This window comes from Gracilinanus agilis, chromosome 3, assembly GCF_016433145.1.
Source record: "Gracilinanus agilis isolate LMUSP501 chromosome 3, AgileGrace, whole genome shotgun sequence".
Lineage (NCBI taxonomy): Eukaryota > Metazoa > Chordata > Mammalia > Didelphimorphia > Didelphidae > Gracilinanus > Gracilinanus agilis.
Genome location: NC_058132.1, coordinates 8,613,954 through 8,630,627, shown reverse-complemented (window position 1 = coordinate 8,630,627; position 16,674 = coordinate 8,613,954). Strand labels below are relative to the sequence as shown.

The following is a 16,674-nucleotide window of genomic DNA, read 5'->3' as shown; positions in this document are numbered from 1 at the left end:
GGGAGGGCTGGCTGCGCTCCGCTTCCTCCCACAATCCCGTGCAAATGCAAATACCCAAAGAGCCCGAACCAGAGAGCCGAGGCTGGAGCTCGAGCGAGGGAGCAAGCAGCCCTCGGCGGGCGAGCGGGCGGGCGGGGAGGGGAGGAGGGAGGGAGAGGGAAGGAGGGGCCGGCCGGCTGGGCTGGAGAAAGAAGCCCCAGCCTGGCCCGCCCCTGCCGTAGCTAGCGCGCAGCCGCGGCCCTCCCGCCCGACGTGCCGGAGCGAGGACGGCCTCTGCCCGAGCCCTTCTCCCACTGGGCCCGGGGCGAGCCGGCCCCTCCCCTCCCTCGAGCCGATTGGCACAGTCCAGAACCAGGCTTCGAGGCGAGGGGGCCCGGGCGTATCAGAGAAGTGGCAACACACCTAGGCCCCCCCACGGGAGACTGGCAGCGGCCTCTGGGAGGATGGGGCGGGAACGCCGAGAGATACGATGGCCACGGGCGGATGTCTGGGCGCTCGCACCTCTGCCACTGGGACAGCGGGGCTGGGCCACGTGTGCACATCCGTGCCCCTAGTGCTCTAGGGAACCTGCCAGAGTGGCCGAAGGGGGTCGAGGCCCGCGGGGGAGGGCAAGTCCTTTCCAGCCCCGTTCAGGGCGGCCAGAGTGGCGCGGGCTGGCCTGAGGGAGGGGGAGGTGGTCTTCTCTGCGGGCCCGCCGAGTGCTGGGGGAAGGGGTGGAGAAAAAAGGAGTCAAAGGCGCGCCCGGGAGGGGCTTTCCGCGCCCAAGGCTTCTCCACCAATCTCTGGTTGCCCTCACGGGGGCCCCGCCCCCGGGAAGGATTTCCTTCAGGTTCCGCCCCTTCGTGCTGGTACCTCTGATAGGGTGGGGGGGGCGCGTCGTGCACCCCTGAGGCTGCCAGTGCTTGTTCGTAAGTGGGGAGACCGGGGGGAGGCGGCAAGGGGCTCAGCGGCAGCTCCTCTGTCACCAAGAAGGCTCTGTGGGTTGGCAGAGACAGGATCAGTCCCTGAGTGGGGAGACCCCAAAACTGGGGAGAGTAACAGCCCTATGTGTGTGTGGCCTTCAAAAAATACGGAAAGAACCAAGGAAAGATGATAAAGCCTTCAAAGAGGAGAGAACACAGGCAGAAAGTATTAGTGGGTCAGAGCTGGTGAGATGGGAGGGGAGAGACCAGATGGAGACTGAAGGAGAAAAAATGAGCCAGCCTTCTGCAGGAACTGAAGCCCATTGCGTGTGTCCTCTGAGCCCTTGTCTCTCCAGCCTTTCCTGGCTAGCTCAGTTCCCCAGCCTCTCACCTTTGAGGAGAGGTCCCAGGGCCTCGGCCCAACTGCCTCCGCCTATGCAGATACCAGAATGTGCCCAGGGCTGCCAGGAGCAACACCAGTAGGCCAGCCCCCAGCCCCACAGTCAGCGCTGCTACGTCCACTCGTCCGTGCGCTGTCAGAAAGGAAAGGCCACTGAGTCTCGCTCTCTGCCCATGGCCTGAGCTTTCTGCCCATGGCTAGGGCACACACTTCCTTAAGATAAGGCCACTGTGCTCAGGCTGCCTGGTGGGACTTCCCCCATGGCCTTCCAGTCTCACCAGGCAATGGCTTCCCATGAAAAGAGGGAAGGGGGGGAGGTTGAAAAAAAGAATGGCTCCTCACCTCAATAGAACCTATGGTTAGAGGGTCCCCTTAGGAATGGGGGGCGGGGAGGAGAGAAGGTTCAGCCTGTTAGGGCTCTGGGTGCAGGCTTTGTCAGCCTCTTTAGTCTCCTTTCTACCAGTGCTAGGGAGTGCCCATCCTCATTGGCTCACTGCTGCCTCCTAGAATCCCTAGCTCCCACCAAGGTTCAGATCCTCCAGGTCTTGCCTGATTCTGACACCTCCTCCCTTATTAGTCCCCTCCCCAAAATTCCCCCGAATTTGCTTTACATCTATTTTGCATAAAGTCTTGTCTACACCTGTACTCTCTCTCCCATTCTGTCTTCTGCTCCCTCTCACCAGCGCCTGCTTGTTATCTTTATTTTTCAATCAACAAGCATTGAAGTGGCAAGATCGGACCTAGGGGAGACCAAGAGGAAAGGGCAGGGCCGGTGTCTGCCCTTGAGAAGTGTCCCAGGCCAGAGGTGGTCACAAAGTATCTCTAAGCCGATTTCCTAATGGTCTACAAAGTCAATGGGAATGGATACAGAGTAGATGCACTGGGGCTGTGAGTGGATACAAAGGCCAAAGCAAACCCCAGCGGCTGTGCTGTGTCAAAGGGAGACGCCAGCTGGAAGCAGGAGGGGAGACTAGGCACCCGCACCCGACAAAGTGGAGGTGAAGAGGAAGCCCACCCCCTGCCGGGAGGGAAAAGAAAGGCAGCATGCTGTTACCCAGGACAACTTGGCAGGCCTGAGAATGGAAAGTGGCCCAGGGTGAGAAGGGTCTCGGGATCCCCAGACCCGGCTGGTCCTTGTACCTGCTGCCACTTGAGGATTGGAGACAGGGTGAGGGCAGGGCCAGAGCTGGACTGGTAAGGAAGGGGAAGGCTCTGCAGTGTGACTCTGCTGGGGGTGGGGTCCCCAGGTGTTAACCCAGAACTCACCAGCGCCGCCCTTCCCATTGTAGGGATAGGTCTCCCAGAACTTGTCCTGGAGCAGAAGCAGAGGCAGTTTCAGCCCCACCCTCTGTCCTGGCAGGCCTGCCCACTTAGTGCCACCCCCCACACACACCCATAATCTTCACCCCCTGCCAGGTTCTGCTGACCCAGAGTTTCAGGTCAGCTTCCGCCTAGACCCAGGAATTAGGCCCCTCCCCTCCTGCAGACCTTGAAGACCCACAGATTTTTTTTTTCTCTCTTCTTCAGAGACACCTCAGAGGCCAGGTCTTTGCCTCACTCCAGTGCCCACCCACTTTCTGGCACCCCTGCCCCGCTACTGATCCTTGTCCCAGTACCTGCTCCCTATACTCACCAATGTCCCAATCCCTCCTTTCCCCATTCTCTTCTAATCTTGACCCCTACCCTTTACAAACCCTGGTTACAAGCCTAGCCCTCCAGCTGCCCTCAGATCCACAGAGCACCCTGCCCCCAAAAGTCACCCTAGTGAGAGTCAGTTAATTATCCTGCCCCATCCCTAGAAATCCCTGCCCTTCCCCCAATCCCATCACCTCATCCCAAACTAAGCTGACTGGCTTCAGAGCCCCAAGTTCCCCATCCCACCCAGACCCCTAAATCTAGCCCATCATGAGCGTAACTATAGGATAATGATCTACCACTGGGCCTCAGAGGCCACTCCAGGGACCCTGAGGGCTCAGGTTTAAGGTTGTGTGCCCAACCCCAACTTTCCTCACATACCGTCAGGGCCTTGTCTTCAAAGATCTCCCGGGCTTCTTCCCAGGAACAGCGTTCCTCCAAGCATTCCCGTTTCAAGTTCCCAGGAGTTATCAGCTCCAAATCCCAATGATTAGCCCGGGGAATGCGCCTGGGTGCAGGCCCAATCCCCAGGAAACTCTGGGCTCTGGGGGCTCCTAGGAACACAGCTGTAGGGTCTGGGCCAGCATCAGGACCTGAGGTCAGGCAAAGGTACTGGTGAATACCTGGCCTGGGTGCCTGGGAGTGGGGCAGCAGCAGAGAGCCCCAGGGGGCTAGATATCTATTCAGGTGGCCCCTTATGGGAGCATGGGGCTAGGGAATGGGGAGAAACCACACACTTGCCTGCCCATGATGAGGGCAGTGGCCGAAAGACCTGAGAATTCCTCAGGGGATCCACTGTGCAGCAGGGTCGAAGATCAGATACTGGGTCCCCAGAGGAAGGAGATAGCTGTGTCTGTGTCCACCCTTCCCCTCTCCCCTGGTCCTCCCCCAAGCACTCACCATGACTTTTCCTCAGATCAGGCTGGGGAGCTGGAGAAGAAGTCAGCCCGACAGATAGCAGTAACAGGAAGAGGGAGCCCCTCATATCGGGGTGGAAAGGACTGACCTAGGGAGCCCCCAAAAGGCAGAGCAGGTCATCCTAGCGATAGGGTTAGTGTCTGGGCTTCGGCACCTATGCACCTGAGCAGCACCAGAAGGAAATCCCCTCTCCCCACTAGGGGGCCTCAGGGCCAGGGCTGAGGTGGCTGGCAGGCTGGCTGGCAGGTTGGCAGGCTGGCTGGCAGGTGGACCAGAGCCACCGGCTTCCAACTCAGCCTCTCCACCCCCAACTCGGAATTCCCCAGACCTTGCTCCCTGACCCAGAGTCATATATCACATCTCCTATTCGAGACCAAAGACGAAGGGAGAGGCTCGGGCAGGGAAGGGCTGGGACAAGCTTGGATACCAAGAGTCCAGGGACTTGCCTGAGCAGGGGAGGCCGGGGCCCCTGGGTGCTGAGAGGGCTGGGGCCAAGGGAAAGCTCCTGGAAGGCCGGAGCTGGAGGCTCCAAGGTCTGGATCATTTCGGGGAAGAGTGGGGGCAGGCAGGTGTCCGGACACCTGAGCCCCTAAGGGATGGAGGTGAGGGGTGTCCCCAAAGGACGCCTCCCTCCTTCTCTCCCTCCCTCCCTCACTCACTCACCTGCCCAGAGCAGACCCCCCCGGACCCAGGCTGTGGGGGCTGGGTGGCCAGGAGGGGAGGAAGGGAGGGAGGAGGCTCCTAGTGGCCGTAGGTGGCCAGCCCAGCTGGGAAGGGGCGGGTCCCCAGAGCTCACCTAGGGGGCGGAGCCAGGGCGAGCCCAGGTGCTTAAAGGAACCTCCCAGGAGGCTGACCTTAGCCCTGACTATGACCCTGAGGGGGCATTGGCCAATACAGATGGTTTCCCGCCCACCACCACCACCCCAGCCAGGGGACGAAACTGAAGCCGGACTGGCCGCGGACCCTAGCTCAGCGTCCGGAGCGGTGCGGGTCCCCGAGGGGGCGGGGGCGGGGCTGGGGGCTGCAGCCCCGCCCCCGCCTCCCGGAACTTTGGAGGCGCGGGCCACGGACCCGGGAGGACCGAAGCCGGGGGGACCTGTGGCGGAGGCTTGGGGGCGGTGCGCTTCCTGGGGCGCCGGAAGTGGGCGGATGGGCCGTAGGGGCGGGGTTGGGAGCGCCGCCGGGGCCTCACTTCCGTCCCGTAGTTGACGCAGGGATTGTTGCCGGGTTGCGGTGAAAATAGTGTTACCGAGGCTTCCAAGCGGGTGCTTAGAAATCCCGGGCCCAGGTGAGCGGGGTGCCTATGACCTCGGTGCTTGGAGATCCCCATAGGGGACTGTAGACCCTCGCCCTCTCAGGCCCAAACCCCGCTGGGGTGTTGGGTTCTTTGGGTGCTGCCGTTTGTGGGGGATATAGAGGCGGAAGGGGTGGCAGACTGGAGCGGGGGGATGGGACTGGGAGGAGAGAGGTGGCAGGCGCTGGAAGCTGGACTGGGGAGGAATGGAGGTGGCGGCTGAGCTGGAGGGGAGCAGCAAGCTGGAGCAGGGGGAGTGGTAATAGGGGTGCTGGAAGGTGGGAATTGGAGAGGCTGGAGCAGAGGGGTGATGTGGAGGGGGCGGGGCGTTGGCAGGTGAGGAAAGGGCCAAAGAGAGAAGGGTGGAGTTGTTGGGGAGCTGAAGGGGAAGAGGCTGATGTGGAGGGAGCAGGGGAGTGCCGCATGGGGGGTGCTCAGCCAAAAGGGTCGTCCCTATGGGAGAAACTGGAGCCCTTTGGCCAGGAGGAGAGAAACCGTAGGGAGGACATGAGGACCTGGGTCAGATGTTTGAAATTGTATTGTCACTGGGACAGGGAAACCTCAGAGGAAAGAACCAGGGGCACTGGGTGAAAATGGCAGAGAGGCAAACTGAGGCTGGGTCAGGAAAAGCTTCCTGACTCTGTGTGGTGCTTGGCAGGGTATCCCTATAATCCCTGCTTCAACTCCCATGGAATGGGGGGGGGGCAGATGGAAAGGCACCTGTGGGAGCACCTAGGAGGCTCAGTGAGTAGAGAGCCAGGAACCCTCATATCTGGTCTTAGATACTTCCTAGCTGTGTAACTCTGGCCTCAACCCCCATTGCCTAGCCCTTATGGCCTTCTGCCTTGGAACTGCTTCTTAGTATAGATTCTAAGACAAAGCAAGGGTTTAAAAAAGAAAAGGGAGGGAGGTTGGTTCCTGTGCCTGTCAGTGGTAAGATGGAGCCCCTGAATGACTCCCATATTTTCAGGCTGGATGAGTTGGAAATCCCAGTATTTTTTTTTTTTTAAAGAAAAAAAAAATGGTGGTGATTCAGGCTGTCCCAGTGTGGAATGGGCTCCCTTGGGAAATAGTCAGCTTCTTGTCATTCAGGATCCCCTGCCTTCCCCCATTTTGTTGTGGGGTCCTTTATGACCGCATTTGAGGTTTTCTTGGCAAAGATTCCAAAGCCATTTGCCACTTCCTTTTCCAGTTCATTTTGCAAATGAGGAAACTGAGGCAAATGGGGTTGAGTGACTTGCCCAACATCACACAGACTGCCCATTGGGCCATCTCTCTGCCCTATACTGGGATTTTGGAGGAGAGAAAACCCAGAACTTCAGAGGGCAGCCAGGCCAGTCCCTGTTAACCGGGGTCTCCTCAGTAGTCTTGCCAGTGAGTCATCAAAGCCCAAACACCTCTGGACATGGGAAGGCAACTACTTCCCAAAGCCAGTGGCCACTCTGCTTGGGGCTGGTTCCCTGTTGGAGCCCAGAGCTACTCCTCAGGTCTCCCATTGCTATAACACTCCAGGTCTATGAGACAGGTAACTCGGGACCACAGACCTAGCACCAGAAGGGACTGTGGAGGTACTCCAAGTTGACCTCTTTGTTTCACAAATGGGGAAACTGAGGCACTCAGATTAGACCTGAGGTCCCAGAGCTGGGAAGTGGCAAAGGCAGGATTTGAACTCAAGGCATGGAGTTGGGAGACCCTGTGTGAGGGACAAAGAAAGGCAGGTTCCAGTTAGGCCAGAGTGATTTCATCTGGTCACCAAGCCTTCTTCAGGATAACTCTGCTTCCTTCCTGTTAGCCTACTGGACCACAGAGGATCACCGAGTTTGCGGGCATACCTGAGCTGGGCCTTGAAAGGGGCAAGATTTGAGTAAAAAGGAAAGGGGATAAGGAACAGACTAGAGGGAGCAGAAGGGGCCTGCTAGGGAGGTGAGCACCCAGGAGGCCTGCTTGAGGGCCAGGATGAGGGGCTTCCTTAGCAGAGGTGGATGACTGACAGGGCAAGACTGGGAGGTGAGGAGTAAAAGCCAGTTTAGGCAGGGGGGTGAATTGAGTTTGGATCAGACTCAGTGAAAGGCTGCCAGGATGCTTAGTGAGCAGAGGTGGAGGCCTTAGAACCTGGGCAAGGAGATTCAATGGAGAGGCCTTTATTAAGTGCTTATTGTGTGCAGGGAAGAGGCTGTTCACAGTGCTAGAGTCTGTACAGAAAAGAGGCTGAGGAAGGGACAGCCCTGCTGGAGGTGTGAAGGGGAGAAGCCAGGGATTCTGGTATCTTAGAAACCAAGAAAGGAGTGCTGCTGCAAGGAGGACCTGGGGAAAGGAGCTCAGTGGGAAAGGTGAGGGCAGAGTGTCAGTCAAATGACCACAAGTGAAGCCATACTGAAGAATGAGAAGGACCAGAGTGGTTGAGACCTGGAGCTGAGGGGAGAAGGGCACCAGGACTCCCAGCAGCTGGAAGAAAAGAAAGCTCTGACAAGCTAAGCTTGTGCCTGGCCCCTGAGCCTCCAGAGCTGCCTCCCAAGTTATTTGTCTGGCTTGTTTTTTCTTCATTCATACAGTGACCACTCCTGGAAGGTGGGGATCACTGTGAAGAGAATTAAACTCTCTTTGTTTATTTTTTTTTTTAAGTTTTTTTTTTTAAACCCTTGTACTTCGGTGTATTGTCTCATAGGTGGAAGATTGGTAAGGGTGGGCAATGGGGGTCAAGTGACCTACCCAGGGTCACACAGCTGGGAAGTGGCTGAGGCCGGGTTTGAACCTAGGACCTCCTGTCTCTAGGCCTGGCTCTCACTCCACTGAGCTACCTAGCTGCCCCCCTCTTTGTTTATTTTTAATGTGAACTTTTTTTTTTTTTTTAAGTAAGTGACTTGTGAACAAGTCACTTACTTAAAAAAAAGTTCACACCCCAAAAGGCCACAAGCACTGCCCCCCCTCCCTTGGGCAGTACTAGGCAAACTGGGAGTCTGTGATTGGTTCTGGTGAAGTAGGAGAGAGACAGGAAGTGACCTGGAAAAAGGATTATAAAAGACCAGAGGGAGGAGAAAATTGATTCATTCCTTCCTTGGCTCTTTGACAAGGATTCTCTCTCTCTCTCTCTCTTGGTTGATGCTTTTCAACGTGAGCTTTGGTGAGATTCTTGGCAGCCTTAGCCTCGTGTGTGCTGAAGATTCTCAGTGGATTTTTCAGGGTCTCCTGGCTCTTTGGATTTCAGCTTCCTAATTAGGATTTTGGATTCTGGTGAGATTCACTTTCAGATTCCCATTCGTGGCATTAGGATTAGGATTTAGGGTATTTTTAGCTAGGGGATTTTTTTTTCTACCTCTTACCTATATTCCCCACTTTGTTATCTCTACCTTGTTGTAAATAAAAGCTGCTTACAGTCATTTGGACTGGAGAAGTTAATTATTTTTATAAGTGGAGACCACAATAATTTTTTTTTAAGTCTTATATTTGTCAAACCCTTTTTTTTTTTTTAACCCTTGTACTTTGGTGTATTGTCTCATAGGTGGAAGAGTGGTAAGGGTAGGCAATGGGGGTCAAGTGACTTGCCCAGGGTCACACAGCTGGGAAGTGGCTGAGGCCGGGTTTGAACCCAGGACCTCCCATCTCTAGGCCTGACTCTCACTCCACTGAGCTACCCAGCTGCCCCCTGTCAAACCCTTTTTTAATGATTACACCACTGACTTTTCTATCTCTGGTGTGTGTTGTCTCCACAACACCTACTGGACATATGAGGCACTTAATAAGTGCTTCTTGAATTGAATGTTGGAGGAGAACTGGAGGCCTTCTGATACTGGAAGATAGTTATCAGGTCGCAGAGGGCCCCCAAGCAGTGCTTTGGAGCAAGAGACACAGATGTTTTCTTGGGGTGAAGCCACGCGTCATGGTGGCCAGGCCTGAGCTGAAGCGGGCCTGGCTCCCCTCCCCAGAGGCTCGCAGGTGCCCATCAGCATCACTGTAGGGAAGATTCTTAGGAAGGAAGGATTGACTGAATGGCCTTGGAGGTCCCTCCTAACATGTAAACTCTGGAATTCCCCAGTCCCGCCCCCAGGCCTGAGCCTCTTCTCTTTCCTCCCAGGATGACTCGCCATGGGAAGAACTGCACAGCAGGGGCTGTATACACCTATCACGAGAAGAAGAAGGACACTGGTAAGGGCGACAGGAGCCATGCTCTCAGCGGGCCTTGCCACCATCCTAGCCACCTTTGCAAGCTTTGCCCCAGCGTCCTTACAAGCCCTCACCCCTCTCTCCCCTTCCAGCTGCCTCCGGCTACGGAACCCAGAATGTGCGCCTGAGTCGAGATGCCGTCAAGGACTTCGACTGTTGCTGCCTTTCCTTGCAGCCCTGCCATGACCCTGTTGTCACGTGAGCTACCGGGGAAGGGTCGGGTCTTGGTTCTTCTCTCCACTCTGTGCCCAGCCCCTAGCCCAGTGTCCCCACACACACACACTGGCACTCAATACTCACGCCTTCCCTCGTGCCCTCCTTGGCCTGGCCCAGCTTGTGAGCCCACAGCCAAAGAAACCTCACGAGGAAGGAGCCGGTTCATGGAGGTGGGAAGCTCCCCCCCTCTGTGCCACTGCTGCCCTCTGCCCCTCCCAGCATGGTGCTGTCTCTGAGGTGGTGGTGGGATGGGGGGCACTTGAGCACCCTGCTCTGTTCTGGGCCGTCTGTCCAGGACCATGGGAGCTCCGGGGCTCACTACCTGCCCATGTGCCTTGTAGCCCTGACGGCTTCCTGTATGAGAGGGAAGCAATTCTGGAGTATATTCTGCACCAGAAGCGAGAGATTGCCCGGCAGCGGAAGGTAAAGGGTTGTTCGAGGGTCCCCCAAAAGAATGGAGAAAGGGGACCTGGGTCGGCGGGGGGCAGCCAAGCCTCGAGAAGAGGACTCGGACTTGTGGTCTGAGGATAAAGCCATCTTCCTTGTCCTTCCCTGCCACAGGCCTACGAAAAGCAGCGAGGAGCCCAGAAGGAGGAACGGCGGGAGCTGAGCCGGGCGGCTGCCCAGGACCAGCTCCGGGGCTTCCTGGAGAAGGAAGCAGCTATCGTCAGCCGGCCCCTCAACCCTTTCACCCCTCGGGCGGGAGCCAGCCCAGGTGAGGCCAGACCCCAACCTGCACCCTGCCTGGCGGAGCAGAGCTCCTCCGCACCCCACTAGGGCAGCCTTTCTTTTCACTCCAGGAGAGCCACAGCCAGGATCTAACTCGGCCCCCGAGGCTGCAGACAAGGACAAGGCCAAGGAGTTACCGAGTTTCTGGATCCCATCCCTGACCCCGGAAGCCAAGGCCACCAAGCTGGAGAAGCCGGTGAGAGAAGAAGCCCAACCCTCTGTCCTCCCCACCCCCAGGCCTTTCCCCCATGAGCCCCCCCTGAGGCCGCCTGTCCTGTCTCCCTGTGTGTTGTGTGTCTGAAGCAGTCTCGAATCGTGACGTGCCCAATGTCAGGAAAACCCCTGCGCATGTCGGACCTCATCTCTGTCCACTTCACGCCCGTGGACGGCTCCGTGGACCGCGTGGGGCTGATCACCCGCAGCGAGCGCTACGTCTGTGCAGTGACCCGGGACAGCCTGAGCAACTCCACCCCCTGTGCCGTGCTGAGGACCTCGTGAGTCGGGGGCGGCTTGGTGGGGCCGGGCAGGCCAGGGTGTCCAGCCTGGTCTCACTGGCCTCCCCTCCCTCCTTCCCAGGGGAGCCGTGGTGACTATGGAGTGTGTGGAGCGACTGATCCGCAAGGACATGGTGGACCCCATAAGCGGGGTCCCCTTGACAGACAAGGACATCATCCCGCTGCAGAGGGTAAGAGCCGCTCCTTGCCCTTCCCCCCTGGCCCCTGTGAGGCCATTCCCCTGACAGCCCCTCACACCATCTCCCTGATTTCTCCTCTCCCCATAGGGCGGCACTGGTTTTGCAGGTTCTGGGGTGCAGCTGGAAGCGAAGAAGTCTCGCCCCGTGATGCAGGCCTGAAGGGGAGCAGGGGAATGGGGAGGGTGGGGTGGGTGAGAAGCAATTCTGGACAAAGCAAAGGGATAATAAACGTCCTGGCGTCTGGTTCTAGTCCCCATGTATTGGGGTGTTGGGGCCCACACATCCCTCTGCCTGCCCCACTCTGGGACCCTCCTCGAAAAGAGGACAGACTCCAGGAGCTTGAGGCCTCAGCTTTTATTCCAGCCCCCCGTCCTGCCCATCCACGGGCTCAGAATATGGGGCGTGAGGCCTCGAGGGAGGCATATAGAGAATTGTCGGGGTTCAGATCTCCTATACTCGTGACTTTGAGGGTCCCAGTGCTCCTCCTGACGCTCAGGGCCAGGCCTGGGAAAGGCTTGGAGGGGCCCAGACTTCTATACCCTGAAAGCTATGGTTGGTAGCTCCTGGGGCTCCCAGGATTGGGGGGACAGACAGTCCCCAGGGAAAGGCCCTTTGGGTGAGGAAGGATTCAGTTTTGGGGGGACTCCGTACCATCAGTCCCAGCCAGGTGCCTGGCACAGCCGAGTTTCTAATAAAGGATATTTTGCTGGATGGAGTGTGTCATGTTATTTCTTGTCTTCTCTGTGGGAGGGGAGGGAGAGAGTGGAACTGAAAAGAAACTGCCTAAAAGGGGGAGAAGGTACTTACTAAGTGCTGCTGGGTCTGGGGCTTGGGGGCTTTGGCTGGCTTCATAGCCCTCGCCTTCTATCTTAGAAAGGATACAAAGTATTGATCCCAAGGCAGTGGGGGTTCGGTGACTTGCCCAGCCTAGATTGGAACCCAGGACCTCCCGTCTCTAGGCCTGGCTCTCAATCCTGAGCCACTCAGCTGCCCCCCGCCCCGTGTTTGAGAATGTGCTGGGGAGCCCTGAGCTATGGGCCGGCGGACGCACACTGTGGTGCGGGAAGTGCTCAGAGCTCGTCGTGGTGCCGCGTCAGGTCCTCGCCGTAGTTGGTGGCCTGGCTGCCCACAAACATGTTCCAGTTTCCCAGGATCTCCTGTTTGCTCAGGCGCCCATCCTGTAGGGAGGTTTGGCTGGGCATCAAGCTGGTGCCCGGGGCTCCCCCACCCCTCACCGAAGGACCTCACCTGCGCCTCCCTACCTTGTCGGTGTCACTCTCCTGCAGCAGGTGATTGGCCTCAACCAGCGGCTGGTCCTGGGCTGGGGGCAGCACCCAGTGGCCGACCTCACGCCCATCCAGGTGCCCGTCCCCATTCAGATCCCGGAAGTCTCGGAATTGTTGCCGCTCCGTCTGTACCCAGGCCGGTTCCTCCCCTCCCTCTGGCTCCGGGGAGTACAGGTCCGCTGGGCATGTGGGGAGATGGGCAGAGGAGGTCAGCCTCCCTGCGGCGCAGGGCAGTCCGTCCCGTTCCACTGCTCCCCAAGGTGGCAGCCCCCTCACCTATGTACTCGTCCACTTGCACGTAACCGTCTCCGTTCTTGTCCAAGTCCTCCATGGTCTCCTGGGGGAAGAGAAGGAGCCAGGCTTAGGAGGCCACGGCACACGGGGTCACAGAGTTGGAGCTGCCCTCAGGGATGGAGCCCGAGAAGTGACCTAACTGAACCAGGGCCCCCTGGGAGGAAGGGGAGCTCCCCAGGGAACATCTACCCTCTGAATGCAAGTCTGGCACCCCGGGGGCAGCATGTGGGCCAGAGGGAGAACAAAGGGACCCTCACGGCAATAACAGTGTCTCGCATGTGGGGAAACTCCTCTGGGTGCAGAAAGGCTGTGAACTCCTCCCTGGTGGCGTGCAAGTCCCTGTCTTGGTCAGCCGCCCGGAATCGCCTCTCATCCCGGGCTAGGAGTTTCTTGTAGGTCTCGGCATCTTCCACGTCGGAGAATTCCTCTCCTGGGATGGGGGATGGCAGGAAGGGAACTGAGTCAGGATTCCTGGGATCCCCCCTTGGGAACGCCAACAAGGAACAGCTTGGACTCCATCCTCGGGCCATGGACCCTGCCTAGAGGGGGGCACACAGCCCAGGACAGCTCTGAGGAAAAGGGGGGGGGGGGGCAGCCAGTGCAAGACACCAGGCAGGAGGGACTGAGGCCACAGCTGGGAGAGAGGAGGCAGAAGGAGCCCAGAAGGAGCAGAGGCTGCTTTGGGATCAGGTCAGTACTGCCCGCTCCCACATCCTTGATCATTGGGGGCTTCAGGAGGCGCTAACCTCCCCGTTTTTTATGGAGGAACCTAAGAGTTCCCTTCACCGCGGCCAAAAGGAGGCCGGCCGGCCAGATTTAGCCAGTCAGGAGAATGAGGTTCCAATCCCGCAGGAACACCGGACAGGATGGATAATTGCCTCTCCTGCAAGGGGGCTGTTTGTTGTCATCACTCTGGGGGACCGGGGGAAGGAAGCACTCATCAGGAGACACCCACACCGAGCCCCATTCCGAGAGCCTCAAATGAGATCATGGATGGGACTCGCTTCCATCAAGCCTTGCGGGGCAACTAGGTGGCTCGATGAATTGAGAGCCAGGCCTGGAGAAGGGAAGTCCTGGGTTCAAATCTGGTCTCAGAAATTTCCAAACTGGGTGACCCTGAGCAAGCCCATCGCCTCGCCCCCACCCCTCTTCTGCCTCGGAGCCAATAGTGATTCTAAGACAGGAGGTAAGGGTTTGGAGGAGGTGGCCTTGCAGAGATCCTGCCGTCCTGGCGTGAGGGGCCTCACCAGGCTGGTAGTGACCGTAGGTGACATTGCGCAGCTCCTCCCAGCCCACACGGCCATCGCGGTCTGTGTCGTAGGTATCCCACGCGCTCGTGACCGAGTCTCGGATATGGCGCTGTTGAGTGTGAGCGATCCAAGCCCGAAGTTCCTCCAGGGACACCCAGCCATCCCCATCCCCATCTCGGTCCATTCGGTCTACGATCCGCCTGCAGCAGGGGCGAGGGGGGACCGGGAAAGGGGGGCGCCGTGGTGAGTCCACTAAGGAAGGGCTCGAGCACCCCAAGGTTCCCCGAGGAGACCAAGCAGAGGAGGGAGGGGCCTGGCAGAACCATCTCCCTAGGAGGAGGGATGGAGGCTCCTTGGGGATAAATGGCTGAGCCACGGTCGCTTCCCTGTACCCCCGGCCGAGCGGCCATCCAGCCTTGGAAGGTGCCCACTCCCCCTTTAGACAGCTCTCACTCTTAGCAAGTTTTCCAGACTCGAGGCCTAAATCTGCCTCCATACAGCTGCCGCCCTCCCCGCTGCCCCCTTATTGTTCTTCCCCTCCTTCCCACAGGACAAGCTTTCCAAATTCCTGGAGACAGATCTCAGAGGCTCCCTCCCCTGCCCCCCCCCCCATTTCCCAGCCTTCTCCTCTCTAGGGTAAACATCCCAGGTTTCTCCAACTTCTCCTTCTATGGCCTGAGCGGCTCATTTCCCCACCCCGCCCCCCAGCGGGAGTTTGGACCAGGGCCTGTGTGGGCACACGGGCCTCCTACCCAAGCCGGGCTTTGCTCTCCTCTGGACTGAGCTGGTCAAACTCCCGGGCTGCCTCCCTGCCCAGAAAGGCTTCGTGGTCAAACTGGAAGTCTCCATGGGCGTCGTCATGCTTGGCCTCACTCAGCGGAGCCTGCTGGTGTACCCGGCTGGAGAGGGGGACCCCAGCGTCTGGGGGGGGCTTGCCCCAAGCCCCTTTGCCCGGGCCTAGCCCTAGCAGCAGCAGCAGCGACCACAGCCACGTCATCCCTGGAGGGAAGAGGTCAAGAACGCCTGAGCGTAGAGCTCCAGGCAGGGAGGAGGTGGACCACCGGGGTCCAGAGAGGAAGGGGCCAAGGAGTGGGGCGGGGGCAGGGAAGAGGAAGGGAACAAACCGGGGACCAAAGGGGGAAAGAAATTAGGCAGAAGGGACCGGGTCAGAGACGGGCCATGGGGAGTGCCACAGACAGGAGGTGGAGGAGGATGGGGAGGCCTCGAAGGCCACAGAGAGGGCAGAGAAGCTAGCAAGGGCAGGAGAAGTAACTTAGTGGCTGCGGATGGGATGAGGACAGAGGAAGGGACAGGTGGAAAAGGTGGCCACGGGAGAAGGACCAGGGCTTAGGTCAGAGATAAGGAGATGGAGAAGGGCCTGGGGTGGGGGTGGGGGTGGAAGCACCAAGAAGGAAATACTAGGATGGGGTACGGGCAGCTGGAGGAAGAGCCAGCAACTGGGGAGCCAGAAGAGAGCGAGCAGGGAAGGCTGGGCTGGGCTCTTGGAAAGGGTTGTCCAGAATGAGGCTGGGATGGGCAGAGAGAAAGGAGGATCGGGATAGGGCACCAGGGGTGGGGGGCCCTGGGAGACCTGGAGGAGGTTAGGGTACAGTGGGGTGGACCAAAGAGGGCAGGGAGGGGCTGAGCTAGGACTTGGAGCCAGTACGGGGGCCCATGGCAAGAGGAGGCCTGGAGGAGGGAGGAGGGGGCACTAAGAGGAGCTTCAGAACGGAGCTCAGGGGCACCGTGTGGGGAAGCAGGTCAGGAACACCCAGGGGGGCTGGAAGATAGGTCAGAGGCACAAGCTTAGGGGATGGGCCTGTGGGCATGGAGAATAGCGTGGCATAAAGGACTAGAGGTTTGAGGCTATGGGATGGGGGCTTGGCACAGAGAGGGACAAGAGGGGTGGCCCAGTGACAATAGAGGGTGCCATGGAGAAGATGGAGACCCAGAAAGGGGCTGCAGAATGAGCTGGGGGGTCACAGACATTGTTGGAGCTGGGGCGAGGGGCCCGGAAGTGCTGACGGAGGAGAGACAGAGGGGCTGCAGGACATTCCGAAGAAAGGAACAAGAGGATGGGCTGAGGGCACAGAGACTGGGGTTGGGGGTGCAAGACACAGGGTAGAGCTGCGGACTGGAAAATGGAGGACTGGGGGCACAGAGGGGCCTGGGGGAAGGGCTGGGGGCCAGAGAGAGGATGGTCCCTGGATTGGGGGCACAGAGAGGCCGTGGGGGAGGGTTGGGGCCAGAGAGAGGAGGGATGGGCAGGGGCCCAGAAGGGACTAGAGCCGAGGGCACCGAAGGCTCAGTCAGAGAGGGGCTGCCTGGAGGAGCACTGGACGGGGGTGGGGTGGGGTGCAGGGGCTCCGGTCGGTCCTCACCGCCCCGTCCCGTCCCGTCCCGTCCCGTCCCGTTCTTCAGCGTAGGCTCAGAGGCAGTCCTGCAGCCCGCTCCCTAGCTTCATCCCCAGCCTGAGTCCCCCGTGGCTCCGCCCCCCAACCAATCAAGATGCGCAGGTTCGGGGCGGGGGCGGGGCCTAGCCCTTGCCCGGCGCTCATTGGGCTTCCGACGCCACGTCCGCAGGGGGGGAGCCGAGAAAGGCCGGCAGGAGGGGCGGGGTCCGCGCGGGGCTCCCTCCTCATCCCGAGCGAGCGTGGGCTCGGGGCCCCGAATTCAGGAAACTACAGCTCCCAGCAGCCCGGAGGTCGAGGGTGCAGCTAGGGATCCGGCCCGAGGCGTGTGGGCAGGAATCTTGGGAGCCCCGCTCCCGCCCCGCCCCCCCACAGTCACCGTGGTCAGTGGGTTAGACTCGGGGAAGAACTGACCCTGCAGGGATCCCCTTTCTGGTTCAAGGACCGCCCCCACCCCCACCCCCAACCCAGAATCCAGAAGAGA

The 16,674-nt window shown here is 59.2% G+C and overlaps 3 protein-coding genes across 6 annotated transcripts; 1 reads left to right on the top strand and 2 right to left on the bottom strand.

Moving 5' to 3' along the window:
* Positions 1-134: 134 nt before the first annotated feature.
* Positions 135-3,922, bottom strand: PRRG2 (proline rich and Gla domain 2). The gene is made up of 6 exons (XM_044671012.1): positions 3,838-3,922; positions 3,319-3,530; positions 2,569-2,614; positions 1,294-1,435; positions 853-975; positions 135-701 (listed from the first exon to the last, which is right to left on the bottom strand). Exons 1-6 carry the CDS (start codon positions 3,920-3,922, stop codon positions 551-553), a joined length of 759 nt encoding a protein of 252 aa, XP_044526947.1. The 3' UTR covers positions 135-550.
* A 1,150-nt stretch (positions 3,923-5,072) lies between these two features.
* LOC123239835 (nitric oxide synthase interacting protein) lies at positions 5,073-11,660 on the top strand. 3 transcript variants are annotated; one of them, XM_044667156.1, is made up of 9 exons: positions 5,073-5,143; positions 9,222-9,292; positions 9,403-9,508; positions 9,868-9,949; positions 10,088-10,241; positions 10,327-10,451; positions 10,559-10,749; positions 10,832-10,940; positions 11,037-11,660. In XM_044667156.1, the coding sequence occupies exons 2-9, from the start codon at positions 9,223-9,225 to the stop codon at positions 11,106-11,108; spliced, it is 909 nt and encodes a 302-aa protein (XP_044523091.1). In that variant the 5' UTR covers positions 5,073-5,143; position 9,222; the 3' UTR covers positions 11,109-11,660. The 3 variants fall into 3 exon arrangements, with proteins under 3 accessions (XP_044523091.1, XP_044523092.1, XP_044523090.1); XM_044667157.1 differs by lacking the exon at positions 5,073-5,143 and adding an exon at positions 8,027-8,380 and having other exon boundaries at positions 10,562-10,749; XM_044667155.1 differs by lacking the exon at positions 5,073-5,143 and adding an exon at positions 8,027-8,380.
* On the bottom strand, positions 11,289-16,630 carry RCN3 (reticulocalbin 3). Of its 2 annotated transcripts, XM_044667153.1 has the most exons (7): positions 16,161-16,630; positions 14,532-14,778; positions 13,777-13,979; positions 12,787-12,959; positions 12,512-12,572; positions 12,212-12,414; positions 11,289-12,127 (listed from the first exon to the last, which is right to left on the bottom strand). In XM_044667153.1, exons 2-7 carry the CDS (start codon positions 14,774-14,776, stop codon positions 12,020-12,022), a joined length of 993 nt encoding a protein of 330 aa, XP_044523088.1. In that variant the 5' UTR covers positions 14,777-14,778; positions 16,161-16,630; the 3' UTR covers positions 11,289-12,019. The 2 variants fall into 2 exon arrangements, with proteins under 2 accessions (XP_044523088.1, XP_044523089.1); XM_044667154.1 differs by having other exon boundaries at positions 12,787-12,956; positions 14,532-16,630.
* Positions 16,631-16,674: the final 44 nt, after the last annotated feature.

What these genes read in the sequence shown, in the direction of transcription:
- PRRG2 (XM_044671012.1), bottom strand. Translation starts at nt 3,922, where the DNA reads ATGAGGGGCTCCCTCTTCCTGTTACTGCTATCTGTCGGGCTGACTTCT. An exon ending in TTGAAGACAAGGCCCTGACG is followed by an intron (nt 2,615 to 3,318) that starts GTATGTGAGGAA and finishes CTTCTGCTCCAG; the next exon opens with GACAAGTTCTGGGAGACCTA. An exon ending in CAATGGGAAGGGCGGCGCTG is followed by an intron (nt 1,436 to 2,568) that starts GTGAGTTCTGGG and finishes CCTTTCTGACAG; the next exon opens with CGCACGGACGAGTGGACGTA.
- LOC123239835 (XM_044667156.1), top strand. Translation starts at nt 9,223, where the DNA reads ATGACTCGCCATGGGAAGAACTGCACAGCAGGGGCTGTATACACCTAT. An exon ending in TGCCATGACCCTGTTGTCAC is followed by an intron (nt 9,509 to 9,867) that starts GTGAGCTACCGG and finishes TGTGCCTTGTAG; the next exon opens with CCCTGACGGCTTCCTGTATG. An exon ending in TGTGCCGTGCTGAGGACCTC is followed by an intron (nt 10,750 to 10,831) that starts GTGAGTCGGGGG and finishes CCTCCTTCCCAG; the next exon opens with GGGAGCCGTGGTGACTATGG.
- RCN3 (XM_044667153.1), bottom strand. Translation starts at nt 14,776, where the DNA reads ATGACGTGGCTGTGGTCGCTGCTGCTGCTGCTAGGGCTAGGCCCGGGC. An exon ending in CTACGGTCACTACCAGCCTG is followed by an intron (nt 12,960 to 13,776) that starts GTGAGGCCCCTC and finishes CCCCCATCCCAG; the next exon opens with GAGAGGAATTCTCCGACGTG. An exon ending in TGCGAGACACTGTTATTGCC is followed by an intron (nt 12,573 to 12,786) that starts GTGAGGGTCCCT and finishes CTCTTCCCCCAG; the next exon opens with GAGACCATGGAGGACTTGGA.